This window comes from Neofelis nebulosa, chromosome 15, assembly GCF_028018385.1.
Source record: "Neofelis nebulosa isolate mNeoNeb1 chromosome 15, mNeoNeb1.pri, whole genome shotgun sequence".
NCBI lineage: Eukaryota > Metazoa > Chordata > Mammalia > Carnivora > Felidae > Neofelis > Neofelis nebulosa.
This window is the reverse complement of record NC_080796.1, coordinates 1,269,391-1,285,760: the sequence shown is the minus strand read 5'-3', so window position 1 is coordinate 1,285,760 and position 16,370 is coordinate 1,269,391. Positions and strand designations below refer to the sequence as shown.

General features: G+C 36.9%; 1 protein-coding gene across 1 annotated transcript in view; it reads right to left on the bottom strand.

Moving 5' to 3' along the window:
* Positions 1-3,652: 3,652 nt before the first annotated feature.
* Positions 3,653-16,370, bottom strand: part of LOC131496444 (ankyrin repeat domain-containing protein 26-like) — a 99,835-nt gene continuing 87,117 nt past the window's right edge. The window contains 6 exon segments of the mRNA XM_058701993.1: positions 3,653-3,892; positions 5,272-5,295; positions 5,298-5,316; positions 11,615-11,843; positions 13,081-13,298; positions 13,838-14,128. Of these exon segments, the coding sequence (XP_058557976.1) occupies positions 3,759-3,892; positions 5,272-5,295; positions 5,298-5,316; positions 11,615-11,843; positions 13,081-13,298; positions 13,838-14,128 (915 nt within the window). The 3' untranslated portion in view covers positions 3,653-3,758.

Here is a 16,370-nt window from a genome sequence, read left to right as displayed (position 1 = left end):
TAAAAATAATTATCTCAATAGATGTGAAGTAAACGTCTTTTAACATTCCATATTCATTCATGACAGAACTTAGAAAACTAGTATTATAAGGGAACTTGCTTAATATACTTGTAGCAGAAAGACCCTAAGTGACCCCATAATATCTGTCCTTTAGTGTTGTCACCTTTTCTTTATAATTCTTTTCTCTTAAGATCTGTGACTTGACTCTAGCTATTAGAATATGGCAAATGTAGGGGCGCCTGGGTGGCGCAGTCGGTTAAGCGTTCGACTTCAGCCAGGTCACGATCTCGCAGTCCGTGAGTTCGAGCCCAGCGTCAGGCTCTGGGCTGATGGCTTGGAGCCTGGAGCCTGTTTCCGATTCTGTGTCTCCCTCTCTCTCTGCCCCTCCCACGTTCATGCTCTGTCTCTCTCTGTCCCAAAAATAAATAAAAAACGTTGAAAAAAAATTTAGAATATGGCAAATGTAAAGGAAGGTTGCAGACATAATTCAGTTAATTCAGAGTCAGTCAAAAGAGGATTATGCTAGGCAAACCTGATCTAATCACGTGAACACCCTCCAAGGAGGACTGAGCCTTCTCTGAAGTGACATTCTCCTTGCTGGCCTCCTAAACTAAGTGGCTGTATTGAGGAAGTCTACGTGGCCAAGAACAAGGAACAGCCTTGCTCTAGGCTGAATATTTGTGTCCCCACTCACCCGAATACATGTGTTAACTCTTAATGTTCATCGTGATAGTATTTAGAAGTGGGGGATTTGGGAAATGATGAAGTCACGAAGGTGGAGCCCTCCTGAATGGGATTAGTGCCCTTATGAAGGAGGGCTGTGAGAGCTCCCTTGGCCCTGCGCCAAGCAGGAAGACCAGAGTCCATGAACCAGGAAGCAGGCCGTCACTGTACACTGAATCTGCCAGTGCCTTAATTTTGTACTTCCCAGCCTCCAGAAGGGTGGAAATAAAACTTTCTTTTTCATAATCCTATGGCATTTTGTTAGAGCAGCCAAAAGGACTAAGACAAGTGTCTGGGAACGCTTAGGACCTAAGCCTCCAACTAGCCTCCAACTAGCAAAGAGCTGTGGAAATGAGTCCAGTCATACAGTCACAAGGAAATTCTCTTAAAAACAAACTCAATGGGCTTGGAAGCAGATTCTTCCCCATTGAAGCACCCAAATGGGGAAGCGTAGTCTAGCAGACACCTTGGCTACAGCCTTGTGAGAACCTGAACAAAGGACCCAGCTAAGCCATTGCTTAGCTTCTGGCCCATAAAAATGTGAGATAAATGTGTGTGGCTTTAAGGCGCTGTGTTGATGGTGATCTGTTGTAAACGGCAAGAGCAAACTAAGAGACTAATAAGACATAAACTTTTAAAAACCCCACTATCTACATAGTTATAGGAAACTACTTTTACATGTTGCAATTTCAAGAAGACATGAACACTCACTATCCTCACATTTACTCAACATCATTCTTATAGTAGGAAACAAAAAAAAATGAAAGCTCTAGGAATTGGAAACAAAAATGCCACTATTTATAGATTATATGTCGCTGCATGTACCAAATACAAAGGAATCTGCAGATAAAACACTCGAGTAAGAAACAATATATTGTGGGGAATAAGCTTAGACAATTAAAAGACTAGGTGTTTGGAAAAATCAGTATAAGAAATGTCTTTCCTTACAAACTGTTGACCGATTCGATGCAATTCCAATGAGAAACAGCTTTGGAGAGCTTGCCAAGTTGATTATAAAAGACCTGTGGAACCCTTCCTTCCTTTCTTCTTTCTCATCCCCAACACTTTAGTTCCCAGTCCTAGAAACAGAGGCGTGGAGTTGGGGTCCAGAGTGAGGTGTTGGAGCTTAGAATGGGAAGGCATTACGTGCGGTAAGGTCACCCTGCACCGTGTTGGAGCTCAAGTGAGAGCATCCCTGAAAAGTGAATGGTATAGAATAATGAAGTATCACAGACTCAACAGGGTAGGGAGGCATCTGCACAGGGGAAGAATAGCCCAGTGTGGGTTTTCAGAACCTGCAGGGGGCAAATCATCTGCAGAAGACGTAGCCTGGCACAGGGTGTCTGAGAAAGGAGATATTTACGTATCTCAAAGTACTTCCCCATAAAATACTAAATAATTGGAAAGTGGAAAGTTAACATTCCAGGCGAGAAACCTGGCAGATACTACCTCCGGTGGCCAACATTAACATCACCAGTATGGGGACAAATCAAAATTGTAGGTCACATGATAGGATGCAAAGAGTAGGTTGTAGTGATACTCTTGCTAAACATGTATGGTCTGAATTTTACCATAAGGAAACCTAAGAAAAATCCACGTTGAAAGACATTCCACATTACTGGAATTTACTCGTCAAAAGGTTAAAAGTCATGAAAGTCAAGGAAAGACAAAGGAACTGTTCTAGAGTGAAAGAGACTAAGACATACAACTGAATTCAATACATGGCTCTGAACAGGACCTTCCTTGGTATAACGTATACTACAGATAAGTGACCAAACTTAAAAAGAATTATGAGGGGGCGCCTGGGTGGCTCAGTGGGTTAGACGTCCGACTTCAGCCCAGGTCACGATCTCACGGTCCGTGAGTTCGAGCCCCGCGTCGGGCTCTGGGCTGATGGCTCAGAGCCTGGAGCCTGCTTCTGATTCTGTGTCTCCCTCTCTCTCTGCCCCTCCCCCGTTCATGCTCTGTCTCACTCTGTCTCAAAAATAAATAAACGTTAAAAAAAAAGAATTATGAGGAATAAATGATAGAATTATACTTAACCCTTGGACAAAACAGTTTTAATGGGTGCACTGACTGCACACAGATATTTTTTTCAGTACTGGAAATGTATTTTCTTTTATAATTTTCTTCATGGTATTTTTTTCTGTAGCTTTATTTTAAGAATAGAGTATGATACATATACAAAAGATTATTGGTAGTAGTAGTGGTTAAGTCTTTGGGGGTCAAAAGTTGTTCATGGCTTTTTGACTGTGGAGGGTGGGGTCAGAGCCCTTAACCCCATTGTTCAAGCATCCAGTGTATTAGAGTTAATGTTCTGATTGTGAAGGTTGTATGGTAGTTATGTGGAATGTACTGACTTGTAGGATTTAAATGCTACAGGAATCAGGCATCCCATTAGCAATTTACTTGCAAATGGCTTTGGGGCGGGGGGGGGGGAGTTCTTTTTTTTTTCTCTAATTTTTATTTTCTCTAACTTTGTTTCTAAAAAGCAAATCAAAAATAAATAAATAAATAACTAGAAAAGGTGAAAAGCCTTTGGCAAATCTTATTTCTCCATGTGGAAAGAGCTACGAATCAGTGTTTACAATTAAAATCATAGATAGGTTTTATGGTAGTATAAAAAAATTGTAATATGTACAAACATTGGCAATAGGCATAGCAGGAATATATCAACATAATGTCTAAATCTTTAGGCCCACATATAGTCATAAAAATTGGAAAATACAAAAAGCCATCCATGAACACTACTGAAGTATTAATGACAACTTGGTTGTTTGGGTGCTGTTCAAACCGCTGGTAGTGGAGCAGTCTGATGTATGTAAAACCCTCTAGTGCTGGTTTCCACGTACAAAATGTGCTTAAAAGTTAATGAGATGCCAAGAAACATAGTTTAAAATATTATAAAGATTTTCATTACACACATATGAAACAAAAACTTTTTCCTTTAATCAAGATTTTGCCGTATAGTGTGTTCAATTGGGAAGCAATGAAAATGTTTTGTAAGCATCCAGTAAATTTTTTCTATTTATTTTTCAAATTGTATAATTTTTGTTCAAAATCTGTACATATTCTCGTGATGCTTTCCATACTGGATCTTGATTTAGAATTGAATCATCAGTAGATACTAAAGGATTTCTACAGGATCCTCATTCAAATTCGGTAGAAGCTGAAAAGGAAAAGAAAGAATTATTTTCTTTCTCCAAAATAATTTTCAACTACAAGTGATTAAAAAAAAAAAAAAAGAAGAAGAAAAGAAAAAAAAAAGAAAAAGACAAAAAGAAAGTTGGGGCCTTTATGATGTTAAGAAAAATGAAAAATACCTATGTACAACTGCAATATGAAACCCAAGATTAGTATTAAATATATTTTGCTCAGGGTTGCACACTGAATTAATTGCTATTGTGGATACATATCAGAGTTTCTGGTTTTTTCATTACAAGGTGAAATTACAAGATGAGGACACAGTCCACCCTGAACAATCATAAACTATAAACTGAAAAATCAAACAGGCATTTCCAAACAGAGCCAAGTAAACAGATGTAAGTGACAGGTATAAAACACAGCACTACTGGAACATACGGAAGGGACATCCCAGTTTTGTGTCAATATTGTCTGCTCTTTGGTGAAGGTGATATGTCAGCTGATACCTGAAGGACAAGGAAAAAGTATGCTAGGTAGAGGGAAGAAGCACATACAAAGAGCTAGAAGTGAGGAAGAACACTTGTGCAATTATGAGTAGTTTAGTTTGACAAGGTGCTAGAGCAAAGCAGCAGAGTAGGGCAAATAGTGAGAGACAAGGCTGAATCATCTGGCAAGAAGCAAACTGATTTGGGTGTTTTCATTCCATGCTAAGGAATTTGAAGTTTTACCCGAGGGCAAAAGCAATGACAAAGTCAATGAGTGAAGATTGAAACCCGTTACCTGTCAAGTGACAGCTATATGACCTCTAATTACTTAACCAAGCATTACTAAGACGACTTTGGATTTTTGGGTCTTCTATCACTAGCAGAAACAACAATTTGATAAAGCACACCTTTTCTGAGACTTGTGCAGGTTGACAGTTCCACAGGGATGGCACCAGTGAAGGAAGATTGTCGCCAGAAATAATAACAGATATATAGACTTAGGGAGATTGAAAAAGCTTCTTTAACGTTTATTTTTGAGAGAGAGACAAACCACAAGCGGGCAGGGGCACAGAGAGAGGGAGACACAGAATCTGAAGCAGGCTCCAGGCTCCGAGCTTTCAGCACAGAGCCCTCTGTGGGGCCTGAACCCACCTGAGCTGAAATCAGTCGCCCAACCGACTGAGCCACCTGGGTGCCCCTAGACTTGTGGGAGATTTTAAAAGAGCTATGAAACATGAGGACTAAATGAGGAGGAATTGTGTTCTTCATTATGCTCATGCTTTTACATTTTTTATTAGATATGTACAAAAAATGTGAATGTAGTATCTATTATCCAAACAATGGAAAGGGATGACATTTACTATTTATAGTTTAGTTCAGAAATCAATGATATATAACTTCATACATTTTGGCAACATACCTTCTTCTAGTGCTCTGGTTATTCTTTTTCCAACTCCCGCTGCATCTGAAATAAGCCAAATATTATTTAGAATGTGTAAGGTAAACAAGACATGGTAAGAATTATATATAGCTTACGACATGTGGTCTTGAAATAATACTTGTAGAGATTAAACCAAAGTTAGGGATTGCTTAAATAGAAAAACTATCACATGAATAAAATAAATTCCTACCTATTTTATTTTAGTTTTAGATAACGGAGAACAGATACATACACACACACACACACACACACACACACACGTGAATATGTATACACGTGTATATGTATGTATAATACATATGTATTATATATATGTATACATATACACGTGTGTGTGTATACATATATATAATATGTGTATATTATATATATAATACATTATGTGTATTATACTAATACATATAATATGTGCATATTATATATATATGTATATATATATATACATATATATATAATACTATTTAAGTGAATGTGATAAAAAGCACAATCAATATTGATCTATTGAATGTGTATAATCTCTGAAACGTGATGTTTGGTCTTACTGGTACAAAAAGTTTAAACAAGAATCATATTGTATACTGAATTATTACTTGGAAATGATTAGAAAAACTGCCATTTATGAAAGTTTAATCAGTTTTTTACCTTAATGAATAGTTCCTTAAAATGGGCTTTCCATTTTTTCACTTTTAGAAAAACAAAATTTGAAGGAATGCTTTTTGCTATTAATTTTTCAGGACTGACTCTTAAATACATATAAAATGAAAAAAGTGGGACTGTCTGTCATGTGGAAATTCTACTGGCAAAAAATTGAGTAAAAATATTTTGCTATCTGTATTATGACTAAAACACTTATTTATTTTCATATGCACACAAAGATTTCAGAAAATCTCTTTGAAGAAAGGAAAAATAGAGGGTTACAACAGTTTTCAAAGTTAGCTTCTGATGTATAACTTTCTCCATTAGAGATAAGGAAAACAATATACAATTTTCAATTGTAACTTTGTTTCCTTTCTCCAAATTAGGACCAAGTTTTGAAACACTTGACTTATTAAAGTTATGGTTATCCACTTACTTATGAAATGTGTACGAATATTTAAAAGTATAGGTGACCCTTGAATAACACAGGGGTGGGGTACAGTCAAAAACCTGTATATAATTTTTCATCCCCCAAAACTTAATTACTAATAGCCTACTGTTGACTGGAAGCATTACCGGTAACATAAACAGCCGGTTCATACATGTTTCGTACAGTAGAATAAGCTAGGGCAAAAAATGACATTAAGAAAAATGGAAGGAAGAGGAAATACACTTACAGTACTGTACAGTATCCAAAAATAATCCATGTGTAAGTAAAGTAGACCCGCACAGTGCAAAACCATGTTGGTCAAGGGTCAACTGTATATTACAACTGTTCCTGTCTAGAATGTTCTTATTTAGATCTTTCTTAGACAAGGTAGCCTCTCCCTGAATGCCCCAAACAGGCTCCAAAATAGTGTACAGGACATAATCAACACTGTGGTGATAAGGATTCCAATGTCTTTACAAATTTAGGTGTGAGGACAAATGTTTTGGCTGACATATTTCCCAATATTTTCAAAGACTGTTTTCCCTAATACCTTTTTTATAATTGAAGTATAGTTGACATACAATGTTACACTAGTTTTTCAGTATACAAATTCAGATTGGACAATTGTATACACTATGCTAAGCTTGCTACCATACGTGTAGTTACCCTCTGTCACCATACAACATTAATACAATATTATTGAGGATATTCCATATGCTGTATTCTTCATTCCTGTGACTTATTTACTTTATAACTGGAATTTGTACCTCTTACTCCCCTTCACCTATTTTGCCCATACCTCTCTACCCACCTCCCCTTTAGCAACCACCAATTTGTCCTCTGTAGTTATGATTCTGTTTGTTCACTTGTTTTGTTTTTTTTTTTTTTGTACTCCACATGTAAGTGAAATAAGATAGTATTTATTTGTCTCTCTCCGAATTATTTCACCTAGCATAATACCCTCTAGGTCTATCAATGTTGTCACAAATGGCAAGATCTCATTCTTTTTGATAGCTGAGCTATATTTCATTGTATGCATATTACACATTGTCTTTATCCATTCATCTGTCCATGGACACTTAGGTTGCTTCCCTATTTTGGTTATCGCAAACAATGTTTCCATAAACATAGGGATGCATACAACTTTTCAAATTAGTGTTTTCATTTTCTTTGGGTAAATACGCAGCAGTGGAATTAATGAATATCTATTTTTAAGTTTTTGAGGAACCATAACACTTTTTTGACAGTAGCATTATATTCAGGCCTTATAAAATGAATGGGACAACATGACTATACCAGACTTATAAAATTAATAACTCAATACCAGATGATGGGAGAAGGCTTTATTCAAACAATTTTATATTACCATTAATAAATACGATATAAAATATAAACCTCGTTTTCTATATGACATGACTTAAGGAGCTACCAAGGTAATGTTGCATCTTTTCCCCAAAAGCTTTTTTCCTAAATATTTACCTTTGTGACCTTTATATTTTTATCTAAGTAAAAACTGTGTTTCGATGGTGAAAATAGCTTTCAAGTCCATGAATAAGAACACATGTGTACTTTTATGTATACCTTTCCATTGATCAGAAATATAAGAGGGTGAGAAAATTATACACAGAAAAACTATATATCAGCAAATTTTAATTCAAAGAACATTTTTAAAGGATTTTTAATTAGAAGGATTTTCTCATTAACTGTTAACATTCAAATATGGCCCATAGAAATCTAAGGTTCGGTTGGGGACACTGCAGGATTGAGGGACAAGGAAGTCACAGCCGTAGTCTCCATCTCTCCTTTAGTTAGACAGCTCTACTTCTCTCTGTTTTACACAATACAGTTTAATGCAAAAAACAAAAAACAACGTTCTATTCTTTGAAAAAAATTATTTTGAAGGTATAAAAGTCACTAATTTAGTCAAAATCCCGAATTTTGCGTAATAGACAAATAGGGCTCAGAGAGAGTGTACTTTGCCTGAGGTCATGAAACCAACTAGATGCAGACCAGGAATACACTTGTGGTCTTACCAAGCCTAGAGTTCTATGCCAGTTACTTCCTCATAGTCAGGAAAAATACGTGTATTTTAAGTATGACTCAGAGAAAATGAATACATAAAACTTTGTCATGTGGTTCAGTAATGCTTAGGTATGAGGTACACAATAGTAGCTCTCTAACTAAATTACAAATTTTAAAGTCATGAATGAAAATAAAGGAACAGAAATTATGTTAACTTCTTTTAGTAGCAGTCAATTTTTAAGCACAACTTTTCTTTAATTTTTTTTAATGTTTATTTACTTTTGAGACAGAGAGAGACAGAGCATGAATGGGGGAGGGTCAGAGAGAGGGAGACACAGAATCTGAAACAGGCTCCAGGCTCTGAGCTGTCAGCACAGAGCCCGATGCGGGGCTCGAACTCACAGACCGCGAGATCATGACCTGAGCCGAAGTTGGCCGCTTAACCGACTGAGCCACCCAGGCGTGCCAAGCACAACTTTTTTAAACCACAGGACAGAGAACTTGAAAGAGAAAATCTTTAGGTGAAGCAAGCAAGCTGAAACTGAGGAAATTCTTCCTGAAAGCATTATTTATTCTTTCCAAAGAAAATTTGGTTTATCAACATCAATCAACCAATGAGTGAACCCATGGTGTGGTTATTTATAGCAAAATTTGAAACCCAACACAGATTTCTCTTTCCCATCTAGCATGCTTCTGCCTAACCTCTCATCATTCGTTGGTATGTACAAAAGACACAATTGACTTTATTAATAATTTAAATCCAGTCGGAAATTATAGGTGAATCTTCACTTCTCACATGTGGACTTATCTCTCTCTCCCTCCCGACGGGAAAGGAGACTTACCTAACAGGTGAATTTGGGAGAAGGAGCTAAGCAGTGCTTATGTGTTTCTGAATCTCCTCTTTGAAAAGATGTGCCTGCCCACAGTAACATGACTTTGGGTCTGCTCTCAGCTCTGTGGTAAGCACCCTGCCCCCGGGGTGGGTGTCAAGCATTTGTTTCCTCAATTTACAACTGTGTGGGGAAGTGCCCAATTTGGGAGGAAGCCCAATGTGGCTAACATAACCTAAATCATATCCTCCAATTTGTTAGTGTGTATTAGTAACAAAGCTACTAAGTTTATCTCCATCTCCCTGTCTCCTGTGTTCTGAATTTAGAAAGAAAAGAGCAGGGTTACTTGCCACCTACCCAGTGTCACCTGTCACAGCTCCACCGAGAAAAATGACTAGACAACACTTACAGAAACATTCTCTTCTTCCTTGACTTCATAACTAACGTACATTGTTCAAAAGCAACGCCCACTCGAAAGAGAGAAAAAGTTGATAGGAACCATTTTAGGAACAAACATGGAAAGTCAGACAAACCGAGGACACAGAGAAGTACATTCCAAATGAAAGAACATGAAAAAACCTAAGAAAAAAAAACTAAGTGAAACAGAGATAAGTAATGTACCTCATAAGAGTTCAAGGTAACGGTCATGAAGATGCTCAGTGAACTTGGGAGAAGAATGAATGGATCCAGTGATAACATCAACAAAGAGACAGAAAATATAAAAAAGAACCAATCAGATCTGAAGGATACAATAACAGAAATGACAAATACACTAGAGGGAATCAACAGCAGATAAGAAGATGCAGAAGAACAGATCAACAATTTGCAAGACAGGGTAGTAGAAATCATCCAAGCCAAAAATAAAAAATAAAAAAAAATTTTAAATGAGGGTAGGTTAAGGGACCTGTGTGACAACATCCAGTGTAATAATACTTGCATTCAAGGGCTTCCAGAAAAAGAAAAGAGAAAGGGGCAAAGAACTCATTTGAAGAAAAAAAGGTTTCATTTTAAAAATTCAAATATTTGGGGCGCCTGGGTGGCGCAGTCGGTTAAGCGTCCGACTTCAGCCAGGTCACGATCTCGCGATCCGTGAGTTCGAGCCCCGCGTCAGGCTCTGGGCTGATGGCTCGGAGCCTGGAGCCTGTTTCCGATTCTGTGTCTCCCTCTCTCTCTGCCCCTCCCCCGTTCATGCTCTGTCTCTCTCTGTCCCAAAAATAAAATTAAAAAACGTTGAAAAAAAAAATTAAAAAAAAAATTCAAATATTTGCTTGATTTAGCTATTTATAAAATGCTCTACAATCACTCATCAAGATATTTTATAAAAATAGAAACAAAGGTGGTATAAGTCAAAAAAAAAGGAAAAAGAAAAAAGAGTGCCATAAATAAGAAAGCAATTAAAGATGTATTCTCGTGTAAGAAAATAGCAAAATTTTAACTTAAAAGAGAAATTAATCTTTTTAGTGTTACAAGTTGATTTAATTCATAAAAAGGACTTACCATGGATTCTTTTTTTTTTTTTTAAGTAGCCTCCATGCTTAGCGTAGAGCCCAGTGCAGGACTTGGACTCATGACCCTGAGATCAAAACCTAAGCTGAGATCAAGAGTTAGACGCTGAACTGACTGAGCCACCCAGGCACCCCCATGGATTCTTTTAAATAGTAAACATTCATGTCATTAAGTGTTTGGAGGACGAACATTCACTGACATACAGGGGTGCAAAAACTGGATTATAACAAAACGTTCAAATGTTTATGAACCACTGCCAACTGAAAATAAGTCCAAGCATCTAAGTGTACCTATGGTTAGCAGGCAATCACATTTACTTTCTAAAATCAAATTTAAATGAAAGCTTTTCAGGAAATTTTACATGGGTCAGTTTAGTTGTATTTACTGAATACAGTTAATACTAGGTGTCTCTTGTGGTGCATCTGTGTGGCTCAGTTGTTTTTAGTGTCCAAATCTTCATTTTGACTCAGGCCATGATCTCATGGTTTTGAGACAGAGCCCCACATTCAGCTCTGTGCTGAGCATGAAACCTGCTTGGGATTCTCTTTCTTCCTCTCCTTTTGCCCCTCCCCTGCATGCACTCACTCATTCTCTCAGTAAAATAAAATAAAAATAAGTATCTCTTAGAAATGAGAGATCAAGGGACTAATATTATATATATTATATATTATATTATAATATATATTATATACATTATATTAATATTATATATATAATATATTATATATATTATATTATATATATATATAATTTTACCTCAGTTCTTTCTTAGCACATATAATTATGACTTTTACTTCGTATGTATTAGTTACTTAAACAACTCAGAATTTCACCAAAATAAAAGTAACTATTATATCAGATATCTGAAACCCAAAGTAAAACAGATAATATAACTAACCTTCCACAAGGAAGTCTCTCAGTAGTCATATGACGGCCGTGGGTTCAAGGTAGGAATCACTAAGTTTCCTCCTGGAGTAAAGTTTCCATTGAGCACTAAATTATTTTCAAAATGTCCACAATAAGGTGGTTCCAGGCCTGGGCTCATAGTAAGGGTCCTGAGTAAAGTTTGGTGCTGCTGTCTCTCCACAAGAAGTTTTGTATTGCTCTCTGACAGTCTCTCATTAGTCCTGTGAAGATTAAAAAACACAAATACATTTTCTTTTTCCCTAAATCATTCCTAAATGACATACATTTTTTTAAGTTTCCATAATAGTAAATAGCATTTGCCATTGAACAGTGTTTTAGCACTGAACATGTGACAGAGCACACCTACTATCTAAAATTGTACTTTTAAAACTGTTCTAAAGAAATACTTTTGTTTCCAGGGGGATTCCTAACAATTCAAATTAGGGAAGGGAAATAAGTGGCTATCAGTGATGTACATGGCTTAACAAATAATACTTGCTGTCTTCTGGGATGGCTGTACTGACAGGATGCTTCAGGATACCATTATATATACACACTTATATTTAGTAAACCTGTTTACAGATATAAAACTAAACCATCCCTCAAAGACATTTTCAAGCATTTGCTTTCACCACTCTTGTACATTTCACTTATTATCTCAAAGAAACTGAGCATTTGACACTGAGGAATCATGAGACCAACAATCTCTAGGGGAGATAGTAGATGACAGACGTGTGATCAGAAAGAACTAAAACAGCTACAGAGGCAATTAGCTTATAACAGTTACCAAGGCACTGGAAGCAGAATCTGCCCTTTCTGTCTTCCGTCTTCCACATGCCTCCCTCCCACCATGGTGCTCTTTTTAGCCATTTTGGGAATTATACTACCCTTCAGGCCTGTGTGAGTCTTTCTGTATTTCACCTGGATGCCTTTATGTAAAGTATAAAAAGCATAAAGGATGGTTTGCCTCAAGGCCCACTCTAGTAATCATACCAAAGATCACAATCAAGAGAATAAATGTACCAAGCTGCCAGGATGAATAGTAGTAGTACTTGACCTTTTAGGTTAAAGATGTAATCTTCCAAAAAGAAACTCATCGACATTTCTATTTAGGGTAATTCGGACAAGCAATTTTATACTAATATGCTTCTAAATGAGAAAGCTTCAAACAATGCACTTAAAGACTAGCAGATCCGATCAATGGAAAATATACAGGGCGGGGGGTGTGGGAGGGGGTGGGGGAAGAGGTCTGTAAAACCGAAAAAAAGAGGAGGGATTGAAACTGTCCTGGACTAACATTTCAAAGGTAAGTTCACTTAGAAACATCATTTCTCAAAATGACACGATCTAGTTGGCTTTCACTTCCTACTCATCTCATGATCTTGGCTCCACAGAAATTATGCTTTAGAAGCAAATTAATAAGCTAAATTTCTTGACTATGATTCTGTTTTGACTTACGTGTTCAGCTTATTTCTCAAGGACTTTCTAACTTTTAATTCTTCTAGGTAGAGTTGCCTGTAGGTTTCCAACTCTGTTTTAGTCGAATCTTCTTGAGAAGTCTTCATTGTAGAGACCTGAGATTCCAGATCTCTAATTCTAAGTTCCATTTGACTTCTCGTTGAAGCATGAGCATTTTCTCTTAACTGGTCCAAGTCTTCTTGAGCTGCTGCTTGTGCCTAAAGCAAATTAACAGGATAGTTTTAAAATAGCTATAAACTGAATAACTAATTATACCTGTTTCCTTTAGTTCGGAGTCAATGATTCAGAGAGCAATTTTAAATGAAAAAAAGCTCAAATGTAAAATATTTATCATATCATAAATATCATATCATATTTATCATATGATTTATAAAATTAAAGTTGAATCATTCTTGTATTAGTATTCACACAATCTGATAATTCAAATAGTAGAATCAATGACAAAATTTTAAAAGTCAACAATAAACTTAAGAATAATCCAAGTACAGTGCAATTTTTAAATCATTTTTCTTTTCCTCTTCATAGTGAGACTAGTTGTTTAAATCATCATTTTTTCTTATCCTCTCGATTTAGTAGGAATAATGATGAAAACTGAAATCTTTAAAGGGGGGAACAAATGCCTCCAGAAATCTACAAATTACCATAAAGCAAGTAGAGGAAACCCCTACAATACATCTATCCAAAATGTAATTTGCAGTGAAATGAATTACAGCACATTACAGATCAATCAATTAACCTGTAAAAACAGGTTGACTTCGTGTAATTTTTCTTCTATGTCCAGTCGTGCTCTTTCTTCAATCTCCCGTTTATACTGTTCCACTTGACTGCGTTCTACCATATTCATTTCCATAAATTGTTTCAATTTTACTACTTCTTGCTGTAACTTCTTGTTATTGCTCTCTAGTTTTTCACGTTCTTCTTCGAAAGATTTCATTGATAATAACTCTTGTTGAAGAACTTGATTTTTTGCATCCAGGTGTAGACATTTTGAAGATGTAGTTTCCAGTTCTGTTGTAAGGACATCAGCCTGCATGAATAAAACACTATAGTTTGGAAGGGAGTGAAAAGAGTCTAACTCAAAACTACTATGAAAAAAAATGTTTTTTTCAGATTTTAAGTAATCTCTATGCCCAGTGTGATGCTTGAACTCACAATCTCAAGATCAAGAGTAACTGAGCCAGCCAGGCACTCAAATTTTAAATAAACTCATTTGCAATAAAATGTTACCTGTCTTAGAATGTGGAACCTTAAACAACTCAGAAAATCAAGAGCCAAGTTAAAGCCATCAGGTGTTACTGAAATAGATCTTTGCTATCATTCTCTTTACTACACAACATTTGCACTCAATTCTATACTTTTATTTTCTATGATTTTTTCATATCTTTCTTTCATAAGTCCCCTCTTAGGAGAAAGTCTCTTGGCCCTTCCCCCATCTTAACACTCCATAACTTTTAAAGAAGTTTTAGCAATATCATATTGACTTATGTATGCCCACGTCAAAAAATACGTCCCAAGATAAGACTCTGGAAATAAGACTCTAATTCATGAATCTATAAGTAATGACTCTAACACCATGGTCTGTTTCTGAACTGCAAATGTTTTATGCTAATTTGAAGTGCATTCACAGGAGAAATGATTCTCCAGGATGTGTTAAGAAATCACATCTCCCAGTATAAAACATTAATTGGATGATCCACATATTTTTTGAAGCAAAAAAATATTTAATTCAATACTGTTATCTTGTAATCCATTGTTACTTTCCAGAAAATAAGAGATCATACTAAACAAAAACAACCACAACAACAAAACTGGTGGAGTTTCAGTGATGCTGAGTTGGGAAGGACTTCCATCCATTCTATATGATTGGTAAGACAAGGTGAATGGATGTGGTGGTTTAATAAATTCGTTGATACTTCTGTGAAAATTCCTCCCCTTAAATATATGCTGGCTTCAGTAACTGGTTTCTAGTGAACAGAATATGCAGAACTGCTGGGATTTTTTTAAAATTTTTTTTTAACATTTATTTATTTTTGGGACAGAGAGAGACAGAGCATGAACGGGGGAGGGGCAGAGAGAGAGGGAGACACAGAATCGGAAGCAGGCTCCAGGCTCTGAGCCATCAGCCCAGAGCCCAATGCGGGGCTCGAACTCGTGGACCACGAGATCGTGACCTGAGCTGATGTCGGACGCTTAACCGACTGAGCCACCCAGGCGCCCCAACTGCTGTGATTTTTAAGGCCAGTTTAGAAAATGTGATACAGCTTCCATCTGACTTTCTTTCTCTAGGGAAGCTCACCCTTAGAACCCAGCCACCACGTTGTGAGGAATCCTAGGCTACCTAGTGAGTCTTCGTGTAGATACTCCAGCTGAGACTAGCCAACGTCCTAGCCAAAGGCCAGCCTCAACAGCCAAACACGTGCGTGAACAAGCCTTTAGATGATTCTAGTCTCCAGCTTCCAGTTATGCCAGCTGATGCCAAATGAAGAAGAAATGAGTTGCCCTACTCTGCTTTGCCTAAAATAAGATTGGTGAACAAGAGAAATGCTGTTTTGAACTACTAGGTTTTGAGGTGGCTTATTATGCGGCAGTAAATTGCTACCACAGATACTGATACTAAAAATGGTGTGCTGCTATTCAAAAAACCCTAAAAGTAAACTTCCTTTGAACCAAGAGTAGGTGGAAGTGGAAAGATGTAGAAAAGCGTAAGGATGAGACCCAAAAATGGCCTCCACAAGACTCTTAGTGGAACCCTGAAGGCCTATGAAGAGGCTGACAGCAAGGGTCTCTAAGCAAGTGAAGAAAATGACACTGGAGGAAAGGAAAGTCATGCTACAAAATACCTGAAAGTGAAACGGATAGGAAAGAGAAACTAAAGAAAGACTATGCAACTGAAAGGAACCAGGACTTACAGGGTTCAAGTATCTGTTTCTCCTTTACAGCCTCTCTACATGTTGAACTGTCAAATAATGCTAAAATAAAGAAATGGCTTTTGGGTTAAGAAAAAATCCAGGGTGCTACCAGGAAAACAGGAAGATTTAAGGTATGCCTCCAATTTCTTTAAGGATCTTAAGAGTGTAAGATTTTTTTTTAAAGTAGGTTCCACACCCGACATGGGTGTGGAATTAGCATAAACTCAGCACCCAGAGATCAAGTGTCACATGCTCTACCAACTGAGCCAGCCAGGAGCCCCAAGAGTAGACGAATTTTAAAGGCATTTTCCTATAAGAGCTTCACAGGAAACTGAAGCGAAAAGCTTATCTCAAAAGGAC